The sequence below is a fragment of the Podarcis vaucheri genome, assembly GCF_965113315.1.
Source record: "Podarcis vaucheri genome assembly, chromosome: 2".
NCBI lineage: Eukaryota > Metazoa > Chordata > Lepidosauria > Squamata > Lacertidae > Podarcis > Podarcis vaucheri.
The window spans coordinates 126,377,603-126,401,003 of NC_138760.1; the positions used below are offsets into that span (position 1 = coordinate 126,377,603).

Here is a 23,401-nt window from a genome sequence, read left to right on the forward strand (position 1 = left end):
AGTTCGAAAGCACACCGGCGCAAGTAGGTAAATAGGTACCACTGTGGCAGGAAGGCAAACGGTGTTTTCGTGAGTTCTGGTTTCCATCACAGTGTTCCATTGCGCCAGAAGCAGTTTATTCCTGCTGGCCACATGACCCAGAAAGCTGTCTGTGGACAAACGCCAGCTCCCTCGGCCTGAAAGCAACATGAACGCTGCAACCCCATAGCTGCCTTTGACTGGACTTAACTGTCCAGGTATCCTTTACATTTTTTAACCTTGCTCACACAAGCCACCTGGCTATTGCGTTCTGCACCAGCTACAGCCTGTGGCCCAACCTTCTACGATATCTCTTTGTACGGTGCATTGCAGTAATCTAACCATGATGGATGTGAACAGATCCCATTATTTTTTTCCAGTGTAGGTGGGACTCATGAGGGGTTTTTTTTAAAAAAAATTCATAAAGATTTTATTTTCCTAAAGATTTTTCTGTTTCATTTTATGATGTATATGAAACAGAGATAGCAGCTATAACTGTAGGGATCAGACAGGATTACTATGAGGAATTATAAAATATGCATCAAGCCATTGTGTCCGCGATGAAAGCATTGCGCTGACTGGGTTTGATTCATTGACAATAATTTCTGATCAAATCCCACAAGCCTCTACATCCACGCCATTTTTCTCTACTGCCATTTCTCTATGTCTGACAAGCACGTATAAGCATTCTAGGACACAGACCAGTTGCCGGTTGCTGCACCAGCCATCCTAGGCCAGAAAGTTAATAGGTTGCTTTGATGTAGTTTGTTGATCTTTAGATAGATCTTAGGGCCAGGAAGAGAGTTCAGGAAGAGATGGTGAATACTACCGTTCCTTCCTTCCTTTACTGATCTTCTGAATCCTTCCTTGCTTTGGGAACACTACAAGTAACAGCAGATGAAAATTAGGATATGAAAACAAAACTATAGAATAGGCACCTAGAATTGTACATGGATTCAAACAGCACAGTCCAAGTGAATAATATTGGCATTATCTGATGATCAAGTATATGCCTGGATTTGCCAAGCTTGTGACAACAGCTGTCTAGCAGAAGATGTATATAGAATCATAGAACTGTAGTTATAAGGGACCCCAAGGGTCATCTAGGCTGATCACTGAAGAATTGATGCTTTTGAATTATGGTGCTGGGGGAGACTCTTGAGAGTGCCATGGACTGCAAGAAGATCAAATGTATCCATTCTTAAGAAAATCAGCCCTGAGTGCTCACTGGAAGGACAGATAGTGAAGTTGAGGCTCCAATACTTTGGCCACCTCATGAGAAGAGAAGACTCCCTGGAGAAGTCCCTGATGTTGGGAAAGATGGCGGGCACAAGGAGAAGGGGACGACAGAGGACAAGATGGTTGGACAGTGTTCTCGAAGCTACAAACATGAGCCTGACCCAACTGCGGGAGGTGGTGGAAGACAGGAGTGCCTGGCGTGCTCTGGTCCATGGGGTCACGAAGTCGGACATGAATAAACGACTAAACAACAAAAGGGTCATCTAGTCCAACCCCCAGCAATGAAGTAATCTCGGCTAAAGCATCCATAGCAGAAGGCCATCCAACCTCTGCTTAAAAACCTCCAAGGAAGGAGAGCCCGCCACCTCCCGAGGGAGACTGTTCCATTGTCAAAACAGCTCTTACTGTCAAGAAGGTTCTTCCAATCCAATAATGGCTGTCCTGGGGGGACCAGAACACGTTCATTGGTTTACTCTCTGTAGGAGTTATTTCATATGATTAAAGATCTTCCCACACGCCAACCCTTTCTAAGATGTTTCCCTTGTACGAGTTCTTTATTGTTTAGGAAGGGAGCCCCTGCCACTGAAGTTCTTTCCATACGCCAAACATTTCTAAGATTTCCTCCCTGTATGAGTTTTTTGATGTGACTTAAGGTGGCTACTCTGACTGAAGCTCCTTCCACACTCTGAACATGTGTACGGTTTCTCCCCTGTATGAGTTCTTTGATGCCTAGTTAGAACCCCACCTTCACTGAAGCTCCTTCCACACTCCGAACATATATATGGTTTCTCCCCTGTATGAGTTCTTTGATGCAACCTGAGGTGGCTACCATGACAGAAGCTCTTCCCGCACTCCAAACATTTATAAGGTTTCTCTCCTGTGTGCAATCTTTGATGCAAGGTAAGGCTGGAACTGTGGCTGAAGCTCTTTCCACACTCGAAACATGTATATGGTTTCTCCCCTGTATGAATCCTTTCATGCGAGGAAAGGGAGTCGAGGCGACTGAAGCTCTTGCCACATTTAGAGCATTTATAAGGTTTGCTGCCTTGATGAGTTTGTTGATGTCTAGCAAGCCCATTGCGGTGAGCGAAGCTCATTCCACACTCCAAACACGTATGCGGTTTCTCTCCTGTGTGCAATCTTTGATGCGAGCTAAGGCTGCCACTCTGGCTGAAGCTCCTTCCACACTCTGCACATGTATACGGTTTCTCCCCTGTATGAGTTCGTTGATGCGAGGTAAGGGCACCATTCCTACTGAAACTCTTTCCACACTCTGAACATGTATACGGTTTCTCTCCTGTATGAGATCTTTGATGCCTAGTAAGCTGGCCACAGTGACTGAAGCTCTTTCCACACTCTGAACATTTATACGGTTTCTCTCCTGTATGAGTTCTTCGATGCAAGATAAAGGCACTACTGTGACTGAAGCTCTTTCCACACTCCAAGCATTTATATGGTTTCTCCCCTGTATGAGATCTTTGATGCGAGGTAAGCTGGCCATATTGACTGAAGCTCTTTCCACACTCGGAACATATATACGGTTTCTCCCCTGTATGAGTTCTTTGATGCAAGATAACGGCAGTACTGTGACTGAAGTTCATTCCACACTCTGAACAAGTATACGGTTTCTCCCCTGTATGAGTTCTTTGATGCGAGGTAAGGCTACCACTGACACTGAAGCTCTTTCCACACTCGGAACATGTATATGGTTTCTCCCCTGTATGAGTTTGTTGATGCAACATAAGGCTGCTACTCCAAATAAAGCTCTTTCCACACTCTAAACATGTATACAGTTTCTCCCCTGTATGAGTTCTTTGATGCAACTTAAGGTAGCTACTCTGACTGAAGCTCTTTCCACACTCAGAACATGTATATGGTTTCTCCCCTGTATGAGTTCTTTGATGCGAGGTAAGGTTACCACTGACACTGAAGCTCTTTCCACACTCTAAACATGTATACGGTTTCTCCCCTGTATGAGTTCTTTGATGCAAGGTAAGCTTACCACGTTCACTGAAGCTCTTTCCACACTCTAAACATGTATACGGTTTCTCCCCTGTATGAGTTCTTTGATGTAAAGTAAGAGTTGAGTGACTACGCAATCTCTTTCCACACACGGTGCATTCATGCTTTTTCTTCTCTCTAGGAATTTTATTTTGACCACCCTGAGACATACCAGAGTCAGCCTCCAGCTTCTGCCTTCGTCTCCCCTCTCGCCTGCTGCCTCCCTCTTGAACCCTCAGATTCCTTTGTTCTTTGAATCCTTTTGGTGACATTTCTGATTGTTCCCCTTCTGCCAGCATCCCTTCAACATCTCCTGATGGAATAAAAAGGCAAGCTGATGAAATGCTAAAGGAGCGTCTTCACCCCAATCATTCAGTGAGGACACAGAGATCCAGGTCCCAGGGCCTTGTGACAGTTCCCTCACTGTGAGAAGGGAAGTTACAGGGAACAAGGCAGAGGGCCTTCTTGGTAGTGGTGCCCACCCTGCGGAACGCCCTCCCGTCAGTTGTCAAAAAAATAACTATGCAACATTTAGAAGACAATTGGAGGCAGCCATGTAGAGGGAAGTTTTAAATGTTTTATTATGCTTAAGATAGAAAAAGGGACACGACAGGGATGCCCAATTTCACCATTGCTTTTTATATCGGTCCTGGAGGTCCTGCTGAATATGATTAGAAGAGACCAGCTGGTTAAAGGTATACAGGTCGGAGCTAAACAGTATAAATTGAGAGCTTTTGCAGATGATTTAATTTTGACATTACAGGAGCCAGAATCTAGTACTAAAAGGGTTTTAGACTTACCGTATTTTTTGCACCATAACACTCACTTTTTTCCTCCTAAAAAGTAAGGGGAAATTTCTGTGCGTGTTATGGAGGGAATGCCTACGGGTGGCATGCTTATGGATTTTCCTCCTCTAAAAACTACGTGCGTGTTATGGTCGGGTGCATGTTATAGAGCGAAAAATACGGTAATTCAAGAATTTGGTCAAGTGGCAGGATTTAAACTGAACAAGTTAAAAACCAAAGTTTTAGAGAAAAACTTAACATCAACTGAAAAAGAAAGGTTTCAGAATGAGACTGGTTTGACTGTGGTTAAGAAAGTGAAATACCTGGGGATTAATATGACAGCAAAAAATGTGAACTTATTTAAAGATAATTATGAAAAATGTTGGACAGAAGTGAAAAAAGATTTAGAAATATGGTCAAATTTGAAGCTTTCCTTGTTGGGTCGAATTGCAGTTATAAAGATGAATGTATTGCCTAGAAGGTTGTTTTTGTTTCAAACATTGCAGATTGTGGACAAGATGGACTGTTTCAAGAAGTGGCAGAAAGATATTTCTAGATCTGTCTGGTAGGGCAAGAAGCCCAGAATAAAATTTAAGATTTTAACTGATGCTAAAGAAAGAGGGGGATTTGCCCTGCCAGACCTTAAACTTTATTATGAATCAGCAGCATTTTGCTGGCTGAAAGAATGGCTGCTTCTTGAGAATACAGACATTTTGGACTTAGAAGGATTTAATAATGCTTTTGGGTGGCATGCATATTTGTGGTACGACAAGGTCAAAGTACATAAAGCATTTAAAAACCATATTGTCAGGAAAGCATTGTTTAATGTTTGGATAAGATACAAAGACTTAATGGAAAACAAAACTCCAAGGTGGTTGTCACCAATGGAAGCGAAAGCTCTTAAAAGACTCAATATGGAGTCCAAATGACAAAATATTGGGAAATTTTGGAACAAGAGGGAGACAAATTGAAATTGCAGAGCTTTGAGAAATCAAAAAACAAAGTGCGAGACTGGCTTCATTATTGTCAGATAATGGAGGCTTATAAATTGGACAAAAAAAATGGATTCCAGGTGGAAAAATTGAAATTAGAAACAGAATTGTTAGAACCCAAAACTAAGATTTTGTCAAAGATGTATAACTTGCTGCTGAAATGGAATACTCAGGATGAAACGGTGAAATCTGTAATGATTAAATGGGCACAGGATGTGGGACATAATATTATGTTTGCTGACTGGGAACAGTTATGGACCACCGGTCTGAAATTTACGGCATGTAATGCCTTAAGAGAGAATATTATGAAAATGATTTACAGGTGGTACATGACCCCAGTCAAGCTTGCAAAAATCTATCATTTGCCTGACAATAAATGTTGGAAATGTAAAGAGACTGAAGGTACATTCTTTCACCTTTGGTGGACGTGCCCAAGGATTAAGGCTTTCTGGGAAATGATTTATAATGAAATGAAAAAGGTATTTAAGTATACCTTCCTGAAGAAACCAGAGGCCTTTCTCCTGGGCATGGTCGGGCAATTGGTGCCAAAGAAGGATAGAACTTTCTTTCTGTATGCGACAACAGCAGCAAGAACACTCATCGCAAAATATTGGAAGACACAAGATCTACCCACTCTGGAAGAATGGCAGATGAAGATGATTGACTACATGGGACTGGCAGAAATGACCGGCAGAATCCGAGACCAGGGAAAAGAGTCGGCGGAAGAAGATTGGAAGAAGTTTAAAGACTACTTGCAGAAATACTGTAAAATTAAGGAATGCTAGAATGATGTTGGACAGTAATTAAGTGGTTTTCAGCCATAATGCTTAAGAGATAGAAAATAAGGTTTTGAAAGAAGTAAAAGACCTAATGGTGAGGATTTGCTGTTCAAACAATTTAAACTGGAATATAAGAAAGGGTGGTATGAGGAGGTCTGGAAAGTAAGTTAAAAGAAAATAAGTAAATGGAATTTATATGTGGTTTTCCCCCCTTCTTTTTCTCTTTTTAAATTGTCTTTACTTTTTGCATTTTTGTTTTTTCTTTTCTTTTTGTTATAATGTATTAACTTTGAAAATTTTAATAAATATCTTATAAAAAAATTAAATGTTTTATTATGCTTTTATATTTGTTAGAAGCAGCTAGAGTGGCTGGGGCAACCCAGTCAGATCCGTGGGGTACAAATAATGAAAGTATTAATATGGTATTATTATTTATTGAGTTCATATACCACCCTAAACCCAGAGGACTCGGCGTGGTTCGCAGAAAAGATCACATCATATATAATCAGAATAAAAACAATCCAATAACACCCCCCAAAAAAAGAGCCACATTTGAAAAAGACTATAGGATGTCAAACATATCAAGCAAAAGCCTGGTTAAAAAGGAACATGTTTGCATGGCACTTAAAGGTGTATATCCCTTCATGGATCACTGCCTTGTCGTGGCGAAGGAGCTTGAATAAGTCAGAGAAGCAGGGCCACCCAAGACAGACAGGTCAGCCAAGAGTTTAGACTACCGTATTTTTCCCTCTATAACACGCAGATTTTTTCTCCTAAAAAGGAAGGGAAAATGTCTGTGCGTGTTATTGAGTGAATGTGTGGTCCCTGGAGCCAAATGGCGCGAGTGGAGGCAAAAAAAAGCAGGCAAAAATCAAACTGCGCGTCTCCGAGAAGGGAAACCTGAAAAGAGGAAATGGCTGCTTTCCTGCATTCTGCCTCAGGGTCTTACTGCCCACTCTCCTCTGTTTCCTTGCTGTGTTTGCTCAAACGGAAGAAAGAGCAGGGAAAGCCCCTCCCCTCCAGGCAAGCAGAGGGGAAAGAAAAGGATCGTCCTTCATTCTAATTCCTCTCCGTGAAAACATGCAGGAGGGAGAGAGAGAGAGAGCGCGAGCTGGCTGGCTTGGGTGGGTAGGTGAGGGAAAACTATTGCCTTCCTTTCCTCCCTCCCGTTATACCCCTCTCCTGCATTCTTAGCCAGCTGCTTCTCTGCACACCCCTCTCCTGCTCCTTGTCCCTTCTGTGTTTTTCCTTCCCTCCCCACTTAAAATGTGGTTAAAAAGCATGGATCCACATGGATCCTCAGGATCTTTGCATTGGGTCACCCCAAATTCACCATCAGATCACATAGCATGTCCATGGCTACAGCCTGCCCCCCAAAAATCACGCACCCACTGTTGCCTGGGGCTGCAATGGTGCAAAAACGTGGTTACAAAACATGGATCCACATGGATCCTCAGGATCTTTGCATTGGGTCACCCCAAATTCACCATCAGATCACATAGCATGTCCATGGCTACAGCCTGCCCCCCCAAAATCACGCACCCACTGTTGCCTGGGGCTGCAATGGTGCAAAAACGTGGTTACAAAACATGGATCCACATGGATCCTCAGGATCTTTGCATTGGGTCAGCCCAAATTCACCATCAGAGCACATAGCATGTCCATGGCTACAGCCTGCCCCCCAAAAATCACGCACCCACTGTTGCCTGGGGCTGCAATGGTGCAAAAACGTGGTTACAAAGCATGGATCCACAGGGATTCTCAGGATTTTTGCATTGGGTCACCCCAAATTCACCATCAGATCACATGTCTGTGGCCACAGCATGAAGCACAAAAATGATACGTCCACTGTTTCATTCAGAATGTTTTTTCCCTTGTTTTCCTTCTCTAAAAACGATGTGCGTGTTATGGTCAGGTGAGTGTTATAGAGCGAAAACTACGGTAAATGTGATCCACCTGGAGAAGAAACTGGCAACCCACTCCAGTATTATGCCATGAAAGCTCCATGGACGTAAAAAAGGAGAAGCTTTGAGAGGAAAGTGAGTTTCCAAGGCATGCTCTGATTCATGGGGTCACGGAGAGTTGGACACAACTAAGATGACTAATCAACAACAAAGGTGTATAAGGAAGGCGCCAGGATCTTGAACTTCCCTGGGGAGAGCATTCCACAGGCGCGCAGCCACCCTCCAGACCACTTGAGGAGGAGGCCCACGAAGGAGGACCTCAGGATCAGGCTAGGTTCATATGGAAAGAAGCAGCCCTTGAAGTATTGTGATCCTGAGCCATGTAAGGCTTTATAGGTCAAAACCAGCACCTTGAATTAAGCCCGGAAACTAACTGGTTGCCAGTGCAGTCGGACCAGGATGGGGGTAATATGCTCAAACCGTCTTACTCCAGTGAGCAACCTGGCCGCTGAATTCTGCACTAGCTGAAGTTTCCAAACTGTCTTCAGAGGCAGCCCTACGTATAACGCATATCTATATCTAACCTTGAAGTTACCAAAGCATAGACAATGGTAGATAGGCTATCCCTGTCCAGATAGGGGTGTAGCTGGGCTACCAGCCAAAGGTGATGGAAGGCACTCCAGGCCATCTGAGCCTCGAGCGTCAGCAAAGGATCCAGGATTACCCCCAAGCTACGAACCTGCTCCTCCAGAGGAAGTGTAACCCCATCAATTGCAGGCGACCTTCCAGCCATCTGCTCTAGGGAACCACCCACAAACTGAGCCTCACTCTTATCTGGATTGAGCTTCAATTTGTTGGCCTTCATCCAGTCCATTACCGAGGCAAGACACTGGTGGGAGAGGGTGCTCAGGGGTGTTGGGAGTAGTACTAGTAATAGTATTAGCCTGTCTAAGTAAGGCCTCAGCCACGCTTGGAATTTTAATGTGGACTTGAAGTTGCTTGTTTCTCCTCTTTTTTAACCTCTTCTGCCCAGAACTGCTGTATTTAATTGAAACACAAATGTTTTTAAATGTGTGTGGTTGTTTTGGGGGGTGTTATTGGGTTGATTTTATGTTTTGATTATGTAATTTTCAGTTTTTATATTGCAATTTTATCCTGTGAACTGCCCTCAGGCCTGTGGGTACAGGGAGGTATACAGTTTTAATAAATTATAATAAAATCAGGCCGGATAAAAATTATTACAGGTTCCAGGGGCAGCCCCTGCAGAAGGTTTCCCAATGCTTAAGGGTTTGCCTTGACCCCAAGCCCAAGGAAGCTCCCCCACCTGCAGGAAGAAGAGCAGGAGAAAGATCTGCCCTTCCATTGGGAAAAGATTTCCTACCCCCATACAAAGGGGGAAAGCCCTATAAATGCATTATTTTAGCGGACTTATATACAGAATGCATTAATTATGGCAAATGTAAATATTTGGGGAAATACCCTTTGCAAAAGCGTGAGCATTAGGCGAGATCTGCACCAAAATGCTGAACAATTTTCAAGAGATCTTTAAAAATGTGAAAATCTGGATAAACTGACGACTAGAAAAAGGAGACACAGAAAAAAAACTTACATTGAAACGGTTTGCCTAACTGGGTTTTTTTTTTTTAAAAAAAAAAATCCCTCCCCACAACTCCCTCCAGCAGCACCCCCACTCCCCCCCCCCGTTATAATATATAACAATATGACCCACCTGCAGCGCCTCCGCGAGGAAGGACAGCCGCCGCCATATTCGGCATCTCCCCCCCCCTAGCGGGACAGGAAGCGGAAGCTGCAATTCTCCCGTCAACCTTCTTTTCTCTCCCCTCTAGGAATCTCAGCTCTGTCGTCTCTGCTCTTAACCGTTTCGGAGCCGAGCGGCAGGAGCCTCTGTGCTTCTCTGGGCAGAGAGCGAGGAGAGGCGCTGGTCTCGCCTCCGGAAAGCCCCGCTGGATCAGCTGCGCGGGAGCCCCAAAACGTTTTCTAAACTATTTTTAAATATATATATTTTTTATTTTCATTTTTCAAAATAACATTTTTCCATTTGGTACATAGATATCCAATCCAAATTTGCAATAAATGGCTTTTCCCCTTGCCCCCCTGGTTTCCATCCCCCCCCCTTTATTCTCCTTGCATATAATTATATTCCTTAGCCAGTCATCTAGTCATCCATTCTTCTTTCCTTGGGACCTTCCCTTCTTTCCACATCTGGGCTAGTAGCATTCTGGCCCCTGTAGTCGCATAAATAAACAGTCTCTTGCTTCCTTGGCAATTCTCCTCCTATTACTCCTAGTAAAAAAGCCTCTCTTTTTTTAACAAACGTAATTTTAAGAATTTTTAAAAGTTCATTGTGTATCATTTCCCAGAAGCCCTTTACCTTTTTACACATCCACCACATATGAAAAAATAGTTCCTTCCTTATCCTTACATTTCCAGCATAAATTAGAAATATCTTTATACATTTCAGCAAGCTTTACTGGAGTCAAATACCATCAGTACATCTTCATATAATTTTCTTTTAATGAACTACATGCCGTGAATTTTAAAATCTCTTTCCACAGCTTTTCCTATTATTCAAGTGGTATATTATAACCTATGTGTTTTGCCCGTGTATCATTACAGCTTTAACCTCTTCATCTTTCGTCTCCCATTCCAACAGTGGTTTGTACATTCTTGATAACAATTTCTCATTATTTTCTAATAATTCATTTTTGAACTTTGAGAATTCCTTCCCAAAGTCCTTCTCTTTGTCACCTCTGAATATGTCATTTATTTGGCAATATTGTAACCAACCTGTTAACAAAGCTTTTATATCCTCATTTTTTTTCACCTTTAATTTGTTTTCTACTTCTGTTAACAGATCTTTGTATGTTGCCCAGTTTCGTGTTTACCTCTTTTTACAGATACGGTTTCTAATGGGGAAAGCCACAAAGGTGTCTTGTTCTCTAATAAACTCTTATATTTGTCCCATACTTGGTGAATTGATTCCCTTATAATGTGGTTCAGGAATCCCTCGTGCACCTTTGTTTTCTCATACCAAAATTCAGCATGCTAACCAAATCTATTACCACGTCCTTCCAGATCTGATACTTCAGTGTTGTTTAACAGTATCCATTAGCCAATAATGTGGGGCCCATTGTGTAAATAATGTATATAAAGTATCTGAAGTATCTGAAGAAGTGTGCATGCACACGAAAGCTCATACCAAGAACTAACTTAGTTGGTCTTTAAGGTGCTACTGGAAGGAATTTTTTTTTTTATTTTGTATATAAAGTAGATATTGTGGGGGAACATTCATTCTTCCTCACCACTATGAGCTGAATAAAGAGCATGAAATCCACTCTCGACTCCGAGTATATTTCACACCTTATAAACAATAAAAGAACAATTCTGCATTTGTTATCTTTTTCTGTTCTTCCTTTGAAAAAACAAAACGAAACAAGAAATCAGTCCCTGGGGAGAAGATCTTCCCTGAGGATTAGTAGGCCCTGCTTAGTCAGGCCTTTGCAGGAGACTTCCCGGCCTGGTTGTTCTCCACAGCAAAACAAAAGAATTGTGGACCATAAAAAGGCGTGTTTCTTCATTTTAAAAGCACTTTATGTACCATTTATTTTGGTTGTGCAGGTCACGAGAGTCGTGGAGCTCTGCTGCCGCCAATTTACCATGTTTTCCAAGTCCTGGGGAGGGACAAGCCCCGCTCTCTGACCCCTGGTCACCTTCCTCTCTGTTTTTAGAGATTTCACAGATGTTGTACATCCACGTTGAAGTGTCTCCTCTGCTCTTCGGGGCTGGAAACTTCCCTCCCCCCAAAAAAGGGATAAATGAGATTTTCCAGAAGTTGTACTTTGCACCCAGTGGTCCCAACCCCACCTTCAGAAAAGGGCAGCCGAAATTATCGAGGGGATGGAGGAACTCCGCTGTGCAGAAAGGTCGCGGAATTGGGAACTTTTTAGTTTAGAGGAAAAGCAAGTAAGAAGTGACACGATTATAAAATTGTGCATTGTGTGGAGAAAGTAGGTAGAGAAAAGCTTTTTATTTCTCCTAGCGCTAGAATTCGGGGGCGTCACAGGAAGCTGAATGGTGGAAGAGTCAGGATACATAAAAGAAACCCTTCGCACAGTGAGGAATTAAGCTATGGAACTCACTGCCACAAGAGGCAGCAATGGACTACTGTAATAGAGGATTTGAGGAACCATTAAGGAGTACTCTTTGGGTTCAGTCAGTCAACCGGCTTGTAAACACTGCTGTTTTCAATGTGCATTTTATAGTTGGCTTCACTTAGCAATGTTTTCTTTTGAAATGTTCAAGTTCTTTTTGTTTTGTTAACTTTGTGTTAAATATGTATTCTGGAGTCAACCTCCTTTGTAATGTTTTCTTTTGAAATATTTTAAGATAATATTTTAGTTTCCTGTTAAATATGTTGCTTTGACTGTATACTTTATATTTGACATTCTTCAGAAATGTTTGAGTCTAGATTGTTTTATTGATGTTAAATATGCAGTAAACCGCTTTGAGATATTTTTTATAAAAATCAAGCGGTATATAAATTAATAATAATAATAATAATAATAATAATAATAGTATAATTTGTGGTTGGGGGGAAGGCTAGATGGCATCAGCGGACCTCACTGCTCTCCCTTGTCAGTACTCCCTCTCTCCTTATCCCAATTTCCCTCATGGCAGAGGGGCTAGAAGCTTGGCTCCCTCTCCTTGCTGCTTCCACCCATTTGGAGAGGGCAGGTGAGGAAGCAGACAGAGCTAGAAAAACAAAGAGGAGCCTGGCTGAAAGGAGCTTCCTCCCAAGTAATAATAATAATAATAATAATAATAATAATAATAATAATAATAATAATTATTATTATTATTATTATTATTATTATTTATACCCCTCCCATCAGGCGGGATTTCCCCAGCCACTCTGGGCGGTTCCCAACAGAATATTAAAATACAATAACCTATTAAACATTTAAAAGCTTCAGGAGCAGCAGGTGAGAGACAGTTTCACTGTGATAATAATAATTAAAAAAAATATAATAATAATAATAACAATGTTTTATTTATATCCCGCCCTCCCCAGCCGAAGCCGGGCTCAGAGTGGCTAACATCAAATGTATAACACATTAACATAAAATCAGACAATCAATTAAAATACATCCTCACCTGAGATATTTCCCAGGAGCTGGTAAAGTGAGGGGGAGATACCCTAAAACGTTTCACTAATTGCCCAAAGTCTTCTAGTGTGTCCCAACTCTCCCCAAAAAGTGTTTTCCCTCTTATAATTTTATTTTTGATCCTAGTCCTCATTGCTGTTTCAGGTAAAGGAACAAACTTCAGAGGCAGGAGGCGATTTCTCTGAGGCCAAGGAAACGTTCCTTGTGGTGGCATATCAATCAGGAAGCTGACGGAGAAACCGCCTTACGGAGTAAGCATAGATGGGGCACCTTCTACCAGAAGAATGGCTCCTTGCAAGTTCAGGATGAGCATGATGTGGCACTTGTCTGAGTGCCAGTCCCTCAGGTTGCAGGATCCAAGGGGACTTATGAAATAAGGCCATCCATCTGCTAAACCACGGGTAGGCAACCTTCTCAGTCCGGCCCGCAGACGCTCCAGGACTTTGTCTTTTTTATTGTTATTATTTCTTTGTTTCTTATCTTTGCTACTTCTTTATTTTTTTCTTTCTTTATAAATTTTATATTTTATATACCGTATTTTTCGCCCTATAGGACGCACTTTTCCCCCTCCAAAAATGAAGGGGAAATGTATGTGCGTCCTATGGGGCGAATGCAGGCTTTCGCTGAAGCCTGGAGAGCGAGAGGGGTCGGTGCGCACGGACCCCTCTCACTCTCTAGGCTTCAGGAAGCTATCCGCAAGTCTTGCAAGCCCGGCGGGATGTTCCGCGGGCTCGCAAGGCTTGTGGGCAGCAGTCTGCAGCCCCACAAGCTCGGGGAATAGCGGGGTGGCGGAGTGCAAGCTTGCTTCTCCCCCCCCCACCAGCCCCACAAGCTCAGGGGATAGGGGGGTGGCGGGGCGCCGCCACCCCGCTATTCCCCGACCTGATCTGGAGGCTGGCGGGGGGGGGAGAAGCAAGCTTGCTTCTCCCCCCGCCAGCCCCACAAACTCGGGGGACAGCGGGGCAAGCTGTCCCTGAATGCAGAAGAGGGAGATGGAGCGCTCCGTCTCCCTCTTCTAGCTTGGGCGTGGTTGCGCAAACATGGGGGGGGGGAATAAAAAATTTTCCCTTGATTTCACCCCCAAAAAACTAGGTTCGTATTATGGGCCGGTGCGTCCTATAGGGCGAAAAATACAGTAATTTTCTTTCTTTTTTTACCTGTTAAGAGATAGTACATAATGTTTGTACAGACATGTAAATTTTTTAATCAATCAAGAATATTAATTTTAAAAAAAGAAGAATGTGTCCTTTTATTTTAAATGCCTCTCTGGGTTATTTGTGGGGCCTGCCTGGTGTTTTTACATGAGCAGAATGGGGCATAATAATTCATTCATTACCCCCCCCCCTAAAAAAATAGTCTGGACCAGCACATGATCTGAGGGACAGTGGACCGGCCCATGGCTGAAAAAGATTTCTAACCCCTGTGCTAAACTGACCCCAAACTTCTTGTCTACGTGACAAGCATATGCTACTGTGAAAAGAGCCGATATCACTTTCCTGAAAAAAAACAAGCAAAAGCAGGGAGACGCTCATCCAAACATAGCAGAGGAAAGCTCCCTCAGAACCACCCAGCCAATCCGAGCACGTTTCCTCAGTGACGGTCATGTCGCTCTGCTTGGTTGCTAAGCAGCAGCTCCGCCCACCCCTCTTGGCCAGCTCTCTTTAAAAACCACCAGATTTAACCCTTAGCTGATAAACTGCATGATCCCTGCTGTTGACCTTCCAACATTCCTGACCTCTTTGTCTCTCGCAGGTGATGAAACCGTGCTGACGATTCGTGCTCAGCCATCTCTCCTTGGGTCACCTAATCAGGTAGAGGGAATCAGCACCGGGGACCCTGCCAGTACCGCTATCTTGCTACCCACTAAGAAGGCTGCCAACGCCACTCGTGAAGATTTGAATCAGGAGTGGGGAACCTCAGGCCTCATGGTAGGGGGCACTAACTGCGGCCCTCCAAGCCTCTCTCTGGCCCTTGATCTTGCCTGTTGTTTCCTTGGAGGGAGGTAGAAAATTTTGCCTCTGGATCCGCCCCGAATATTGTCTTGAATGGAAAGAGGCTCCCAGGTGGAAAAAAAAGCTTCTCCAGCCTCTACAGTGGTACCTTAGTTCTCAAACGCCTTGGTACGCCAACAACTTGGAACCCAAACACCGCAAACCCGGAAGTAAGTAGAAGATAGGTAGCCGTGTTGGTCTGTCATAGTCAAAATAAAAAAAAATTTCCTTCCAGTAGCACCTTAAAGACCAACTAAGTTAGTTCTTGGTATGAGCTTTCGTGTGCATGCACACTTCTTCAGATACACAGTGTATCTGAAGAAGTGTGCATGCACACGAAAGCTCATACCAAGAACTAACTTAGTTGGTCTTTAAGGTGCTACTGGAAGGAAATTTTTTTTATCCGGAAGTGTTCCAGTTTGCAAACTTTTTTTGGAAGTTGAACGTGCTCCATTTTGAGTGTTGCCACACTTCCATTTTGAGTGATATGCTGAGGTCTGTCTGTGTTTGCTATTTATTTTGCATTATTGTTTTTGCGGCTCCTTTTGTTTTGTTTTTGTGACTGTGTGGAACCCAGTTCAGCTACTGATTGACTGATTGTGTGGCTGCAGTACATTCTTTATTGCTTTCATTTTATGGATCAATGGTCTCATTTGATGGTAAAATTCATGTTCAATTGCTGTTTTAGGGGTTGTTTTCAGAAGTCTGGGACGGATTAATCCATTTTGCATTACTTTCTATGGGAAAGCGTGCCTTGGTTTTGGAATGCTTTGGTTTGGGAACAGACCTCCGGAATGGGTTAAGTTTGAGAACCAAGGTACCAATGTATATTAATCCTGAGGGTAATGCCCATTCCCCTCCCCTTAACAAGGCTTTGGGATTTTGCTTGTAGGCCGGTCTATTTTGATATTTGCAAGGAAGCATTTCGCCCCCCTCCCTCTCAGGCCTCAGTTTCACTGAAGAGGAATGGGCTCTGCTGGGTCCTGACCAGAGAGCCCTGCACAGCCGAATAATGAAGGAGATTTGCAGGATCGTGTCCTCTCTCGGTAAGGTTCCCTTTTACTCTGCTTGATGATAATATATTTTCAGAAATGCAAGTAAATTAATTGGCAATACTCAAAGGGTTTAACGACTGCGTGTCAGCATCACAATTCTTATTCTTTTGGTCCAGCAAGATTTATATATTTGTGTATATCTTCTGTATATCTCTTTCTATAGCTCTGCTTCTGTTTATCTACCGTTTTCCCATTTAACAAAATTCCAAAGAAGGATTAACCCTGGTCAGATGCCAGTAGAAAAATTATTATCATATTATTTGTAACAATAATTTATTGATTGCCTTAAATATGATTGCCTTCTATGGCGAAACTTACCAGAAGAATAAGAAATCAAGATAATTTTTTTTTAAAATAAAAGAATGGAAATGGTTTATTGAATATTTACAGATAAATTGTAAACAGATAAAAACATTGGTAGGATTATTCTAATAACCTGCAGTTTCATACCGGTATATATTTAAAGAAGATGGATAAATGAGCAAATTAAGTTAATTTGGATATGCAGAAGATATTAAAGATAAATTTAAGGAACCGCAGAAAGAGGAGGAAGGAAGTCAAACCTTGAAATGTCAAAATGATTGTAAAATTAGTGAAATGCATAAATGTGAAAAGTATTTTAAAAATATTTTTACAAAATAATTGATTGCCTTCTAAACCACCGTCTCAAGGCAATCTATATAAAAAATGTTTTAAAAAGCAGTTATATACACAAAGGCAACAAATAAAAATAAGACTAAAACCGTAACAAGTGGACGCCCATTATTAAAATCTATTTATCCAGCTGGAAAAGGTCCCAATTCCTGCCCCCCAAGGGATGCCATTCCACAGAACACAAACAGTGACACTAAAAGCCCCATTCTGGGTGCGTGCTTTGGAGATCTTTGGAACTTGCAGGAGAATCTCTGCTGTATATCTGGGACTGAGCAGAACAGGGACTTGCATGTGAGTACAAACTCCTTGAACTCAGCCCAGTAGCGGATTGGTAGCAAGTGCCAATCCCACTAGCAGGCTGTTCTATGCTGGCAGTAGTTTCCTCCCACAAGCCTGAGGTGGATGGTACTGTGGTCTAAACCACTGAGCCTCTTAGGCTTGCTGATGGCAAGGTTGGCGGTTCGAATGTGTGCGACAGAGTGAGCTCCTGCTGCTCTGCCCCAGCTCCTGGCAACCTAGCAGTTCGAAAGCACGCCAGTGCAATTAGGTAAATAGGTACCACTGTGGCAGGAAGGCAAACGGTGTTTTCGTGAGTTCTGGTTTCTGTCACGGTGTTCTATTGTGCCAGAAGCGGTTTATTCCTGCTGGCCACATGACCCCGAAAGCTGTCTGTGGACAAACGCCAGCTCCCTCGGCCTGAAAGCAAGATGAGCGCTGCAACCCCATAGCTGCCTTTGACTGGACTTAACTGTCCAGGTATCCTTTACCTTTTTTACCTTGCTCACACAAGCCCCCTGGCTATTGCGTTCTGCACCAGCTACAGCCTGTGGCCCAACCTTCTACGATATCTCTTTGTATGCTGCATTGCAGTAAGCTAACCATGAGGGATGTGAACAGATCCCATTATTTTTTTCCAGTGTAGGTGGGACTCATGAGGGTTTTAAAAAAAATTCATAAAGATTTTATTTTTGTAAAGATTTTTTTTGTTGCATTTTATGATGTATAAGAAACAGAGATAGCAGCTATAACTGTACTGATCAGACGGGATTACTATGAGGAATGATAAAATATGCATCAAGCCATTGTGTCCGCGATGAAAGCACTGCGTTGACTGGGTTTGATTCATTGACAATAATTTCTGATCAAATCCCACAAGCCTCTACATCCACGCCATTTTTCTCTACAGCCCATTTCTCTATGTCTGACAAGCACGTATAAGCATTCTAGGACACAGACCAGTTGCTGCACCAGTCACCCTAGGTCATAAAGTTAATAGGTTACTTTGATGTAGTTTGTTAATCTTTAGATAGATCTTATGGCCAGGAAGAGTTCACGAAGAGATGGTGAATACTACCCTTCCTTCCTTCCTTTACTGATCTGACTTTATCCCACGTGGGGTTTTTTGAAATGCTCAGAGGAAATCTGATAGGTTCTTACGAACACAGTGTAAAAAGTTCTTTTGTGAATAAAACAACCTGGGCCAAAGGGGGGGGGGAGAGAATTATTATACGCACTCCTCCCAGAGTCTTGCTGGTCAAGCCTCGGGTGTATTTTATTAATCAGAGTCCAATCCTTCCTTGCTTTGGAAACGCTACATATAACAGCAGATGAAAACTAGGATATGAAAAGCAAAACTATAGAATAGGCACCTAGAATTGTACATGGATTCAAACAGCACAGTCCAAGTGAATAATATTAGCATTATCTGATGATCAAGTATATCTCCGGATTTGCCAAGCTTGTGACAACAGCTGTCTAGCAGATGATGGTTCTGCTATATATAAAATCACAGAACTGTAGTTATAAGGGACCCCAAGGGTCATCTAGTCCAACCCCAGCAATGAAGTAATCTCGGCTAAAGCATCCACAGCAGAAGCCCATCCAACCTCTGCTTAAAAACCTCCAAGGAAGGAGAGCCTGCCACCTCCCGAGGGAGACTGTTCCATTGTCAAAACAGCTCTCACTGTCAGAAAGTTCTTCCACTCCAATAATGGCTGTCCTGGGGTGACCAGAACACGATCATTGGTTTACTCTCTGTAGGAGTTATTTGATATGATTAAAGATCTTCCCACAGCCAACCCTTTCTAAGATGTTTCCCTTGTACGAGTTCTTTATTGTTTAGGAAGGGAGCCCCTGTCACTGAAGTTCTTTCCATACACCAAACATTTCTAAGATTTCCTCCCTGTATGAGTTCTTTGATGTGACTTAAGGAAGCTACTACGACTGAAGCTTTTTCCACATTCCGAACATGTATACGGTTTCTCTCCTGTATGAGTTCTTTCATGCGACTTAAGGGAGCTACTGCGACTGAAGCTCCTTCCACACTCCGAACATGTATACGGTTTCTCCCCTGTATGAGTTCGTTGATGCAATGTGAGATGGCTACCACGACTGAAGCTCTTCCCACACTCCAAACATTTATAAGGTTTCTCTCCTGTGTGCAATCTCTGATGCGAGGAAAGGTAGTCAATGCGACTGAAGCTCTTTCCACACTCCAAACATGCATATTGTTTCTCCCCTCTATGAATTCTTTCATGTGAGGAAAGGTAGTCAATGCGACTGAAGCTCTTGCCACATTGCCAGCATTTACAAGGTTTGCTGCCTCGATGAGTTTGTTGATGTCTAGTAAGCGCATTGCTGCGAGCGAAGCTCATTCCACACTCCAAACACGTATGCGGTTTCTCCCCTGTATGAGTTCTTTGATGCGACTTAAGGGTGCTACTCTGACTGAAGCTCCTTCCACACTCCAAACATGTATACGGTTTCTCCCCTGTATGAGTTTGTTGATGTCTAGTAAGCGCATTGCTGCGAGCGAAGCTCATTCCACACTCCAAACACGTATGCGGTTTCTCCCCTGTATGAGTTCTTTGATGTGACTTAAGTGCGCTACTCTGACTGAAGCTCCTTCCACACTCCGAACATGTATACGGTTTCCCCCCTGTATGAAATCTTTGATGCAAGGTAAGGGCACCACAGTGACTGTAGCTCTTTCCACACTCCAAGCATTTATACGGTTTCTCCCCGTATGAGTTCTTCGATGCAACTTAAGGTTGCTAATCTGACTGAAGCTCTTTCCACACTCTGAACATGTATACGGTTTCTCCCCTGTATGAGTTCTTCGATGCAACTTAAGGTTGCTAATCTGACTGAAGCTCTTTCCACACTCTGAACATGTATACGGTTTCTCTCCTGTATGAGTTCTTTGATGCGAGGTAAGCTGGTCACAACGACGGAAGCTCCTTCCACACTTTAAACATGTATACGGTTTCTCCCCTGTATGAGATCTTTGATGCAAGGTAAGCTGGCCACATCGACTGAAGCTCTTTCCACACTCAGAACATGTATAAGGTTTTTCCCCTGTATGAGATCTTTGATGCACGGTAAGGGCACCACAGTGACTATAGCTCTTTCCACACTCCAAGCATTTATACGGTTTCTCCCCTGTATGAGTTCTTTGATGCCTAGTAAGCTTGTCACGTTCACTGAAGCTCTTTCCACACTGGGAACATATATATGGTTTCTCCCCTGTATGAGTTCTTTGATGCCTAGTAAGATGGCCACGTTCACTGAAGCTCTTTCCACACTCGGAACATATATATGGTTTCTCTCCTGTATGAGTTCTTCGATGCAAGATAAGGGCAGTACTGTGAATGAAGCTCTTTCCACACTCTAAACATGTATACAGTTTCTCCCCTGTGTGTACTCTTTGATGTCTAGTAAGAGTTGAGCGATGACCAAAACTCTTTCCACACACGCTGCATTCATGCTTTTTCTCCTCTCTGTGAATTTGATTTTCAACACCCTGAAACATACCAAAGTCACCCGCCGGCTTCTGCTTTTGTCTCCCCTCTCGCCTGCTGCCTCCATCTTGAACCCTCAGATTCCTTTGTTCTTTGGATCCTTTTGGTGATATTTCTGATTGTTCCCCTTCTGCCAGCATCCCGTCAACATCTCCTGATGGAATAAAAAGGCAAACTGATGAAATGCTAAAGGAATGTGTTCACCCCAATCATTCAGTCAGGACACAGAGATCCAGGTTCCAAGGGCCTTGTGGCAGTTCCTTCACTGTGAGAAGGGAAGTTACAGGGAACGAGGTAGAGGGCCTTCTTGGTAGTGGTGCCCACCCTGTGGAAAGCTATCCCGTCAGATGTCTAGGAAACAAACAACTATATAACTTTTAGAAGACAACTGGAGGCAGCCATGTAGAGGGAAGTTTAAAATGTTTTATTATGCTTTTATATTTGTTAGAAGCCAGCTAGAGTGGCTGGGGAAGCCAGTCAGATCCGTGGGGTACCAATAATGAAAGTATTAATATGGTATTATTGTTTATTGAGTTTATATACCGCCTTAAACCCGGAGGACTCAGCGTGGTTCGCAGAAAAGATCACATCATATGTAATCAGAATAAACATAACAACCCAATACCCCCCCCCCAAAAAAGAGCCACCTTTGAAAAAGACTATAGGATGTCAAACATATCAAGCAAAAGCCTGGTTAAAAAGGAACATGTTTGCATGGCACTTAAAGGTGTCTATCCCTTCATGGATCACTGCCTTGTCGTGGTGAAGGAGCTTGAATAAGTCAGAGAAGCTATGACCTATGCCATGCAGGGTCACCCAAGACAGACAGGTCAGCCGAGAGTTTAGACTAAATGTGATCCACCTGGAGAAGAAACTGGCAACCCACTCCAGTATTATGCCATGAAAGCTCCATGGACATAAAAAAGAAGCTTTGAGAGGAAAGTGAGTTTCCAAGGCATGCTCTGATTCATGGGGAGTATAAGGAAGGCGCCAGGTGAACTTCCCTGGGGAGAGCACAGACAGGGAGCCACTGCAGAGAAGGCCCTGTTCTCGTGTTGCCACCCTCCAGACCACTTGAGGAGGAGGCCCACAAAGGAGGACCTCAGGATCTGGCTAGGTTCATATGGAAAGAAGCAGCCCTTGAAGTATTGTGATCCTGAGCCATGTAAGGCTTTATAGGTCAAAACCAGCACCTTGAATTAAGCCCGGAAACTAACTGGTAGCCAGTGCAGTCGGACTAGGATGGGGGTAATATGCTCAAACCGTCTTACTCCAATGAGCAACCTAGCCGCTGAATTCTGCACTAGCTGAAGTTTCCAAACTATCTTCAGAGGCAGCCCTACGTATAACACATATCTATATCTAACCTTGAAGTTCCCGGAGCATAGACAATGGTAGATAGGCTATCCTTGTCCAGATAGGGGTGTAGCTGGGCTACCAGCCAAAGGTGATGAAAGGCACTCCAGGCCATCTGAGCCTCGAGCAACGGATCCAGGATTACCCCCAAGCTACGAACCTGCTCCTCCAGAGGAAGTGTAACCCCATCAAGAGCAGGCGACCTTCCAGCCATCTGCTCTAGGGAACCACCCACTAACAGCCTTATCTGGAGTGAGCTTCAATTTGTTGGCTCTCATTCAGTCCATTACTGAGGCAAGACACTGGCGGGAGAGGGTGCTCAGGGGTATTAGTAGTGGTAGTAGTAGTAGTAGCCTGTCTAAGTAAGGCCTTAGCCACGCTTGTAATTTTAATGTGGACTTGAAGTTGCTTGTTTCTCCTTTTTTTTAACCTCTTTGCCCAGAACTGCTGTATTTAATTTAAACACAAATGTTTTAAAATGTGTGTGGTTTGGGGGGGGCGTTATTGGGTTGATTTTGTTTATGTTTTGATTATGAGTTTTTATATTGAGATTTTATCCTGTGAACTGCCCTAAGGCCTGTGGGTATAGGGAGGTATACAATTTTAATAAATTATAGTAAAATCAGGCCAGATAAAAATGATTACAAGTTCCAGGGGGGAGCCCCTGAAGAAGGTTTCCCAATGCTTAAGGGTTTGCCTTGACCCCAAGCCCTATGGGGAACCCAAGGAAGGTCCCCCACCTGCCCAAGTTGGCCTGCAGGGAGGAGAGGAGGAGAAAGATCTGCCCATCCATTGGGAAAAGATGTCCTACCCCCATACAAAGGGGGAAAGCCCTATAAATGCATTATTTTAGCGGAATTAAGTAGAAAATGCATTAATTATGGGAAATGTAAATATTTGGGGAAATACCATTTGCAAAAGCGTGTCCATTAGGAGAAATCTGCACCAAAATGTTGAACAATTTTCAAGAGTTCTTTAAAAATGTGAAAATCTGGACAAATTGATGACTAGAAAAAGGAGACGCATAAAAAAAACTTACATTGAAACGGTTTGCCTACTGGGGGTTTTTAAACTCCCTCTCCGCATTCCCTCCAGCTGAACCCCCCTTATAAAACATCCTAATATGACCCACCTCCAGCGCCTCCGCGAGGAAGGAAAGCCGCCGCCATGACCGGCATCTGCCACCCCGCCAAAAGCGGGACAGGAAGCGGAAGCTGCTATTCTCCCGTCAGCCTTTTTTCCCCTCCCCTCTAGGAATCTCAGCTCTGTCGCCGCTGCTCTTAACCGTTTCGGAGCCGAGCGGCAGAAGCCTCTGTGCTTCTCTGGGCAAAGAGCGAGGAGAGGCGCTGGTCTCGCCTCCGGAAAGCCCCGCTGGATCAGCTGCACGGGAGCCCCAAAACGTTTTCTAAACTATTTTTAAAAATATATATTTTTTATTTTCATTTTTCAAAATAACATTTTTCCTTTTGGTACATAGATATCCAATCCAAATTTGCAATAAATGGCTTTTCCCCTTGCCCCCCTGGTTTCCATCCCCCCCCCCTTTATACTCCTTGCATATAATTATATTCCTTAGCCAGTCATCTAGTCATCCATTCTTCTTTCGTTGGGACCTTCCCTTCTTTCCACATCTGGGCTAGT

The 23,401-nt window shown here is 43.3% G+C and overlaps 2 protein-coding genes across 3 annotated transcripts in view; both read right to left on the reverse strand.

Annotated features, from left to right (window-relative positions):
• The window catches only part of LOC309524727 (uncharacterized protein), a 123,042-nt gene that overhangs the window by 97,813 nt on the left and 1,828 nt on the right, over window positions 1–23,401 (reverse strand). The window lies entirely within an intron of this gene.
• On the reverse strand, window positions 1,119–22,973 carry LOC309524815 (uncharacterized protein). 2 transcript variants are annotated; one of them, XM_082209897.1, is made up of 2 exons: window positions 22,893–22,973; window positions 1,119–3,571 (listed from the first exon to the last, which is right to left on the reverse strand). In XM_082209897.1, exons 1-2 carry the CDS (start codon window positions 22,936–22,938, stop codon window positions 1,869–1,871), a joined length of 1,749 nt encoding a protein of 582 aa, XP_082066023.1. In that variant the 5' UTR covers window positions 22,939–22,973; the 3' UTR covers window positions 1,119–1,868. The 2 variants fall into 2 exon arrangements, with proteins under 2 accessions (XP_082066023.1, XP_082066024.1); XM_082209898.1 differs by lacking the exon at window positions 22,893–22,973 and adding an exon at window positions 9,448–9,519.

Excerpts from the sequence above, each read along its gene's own strand:
- LOC309524815 (XM_082209897.1), bottom strand. The coding sequence starts at position 22,938 with ATGCCGGTCATGGCGGCGGCTTTCCTTCCTCGCGGAGGCGCTGGAG. Across the intron at positions 3,572-22,892 it reads TCCTCGCGGAGGCGCTGGAG|GAGATGTTGAAGGGATGCTG; the intron begins GTGGGTCATATT and ends TTATTCCATCAG.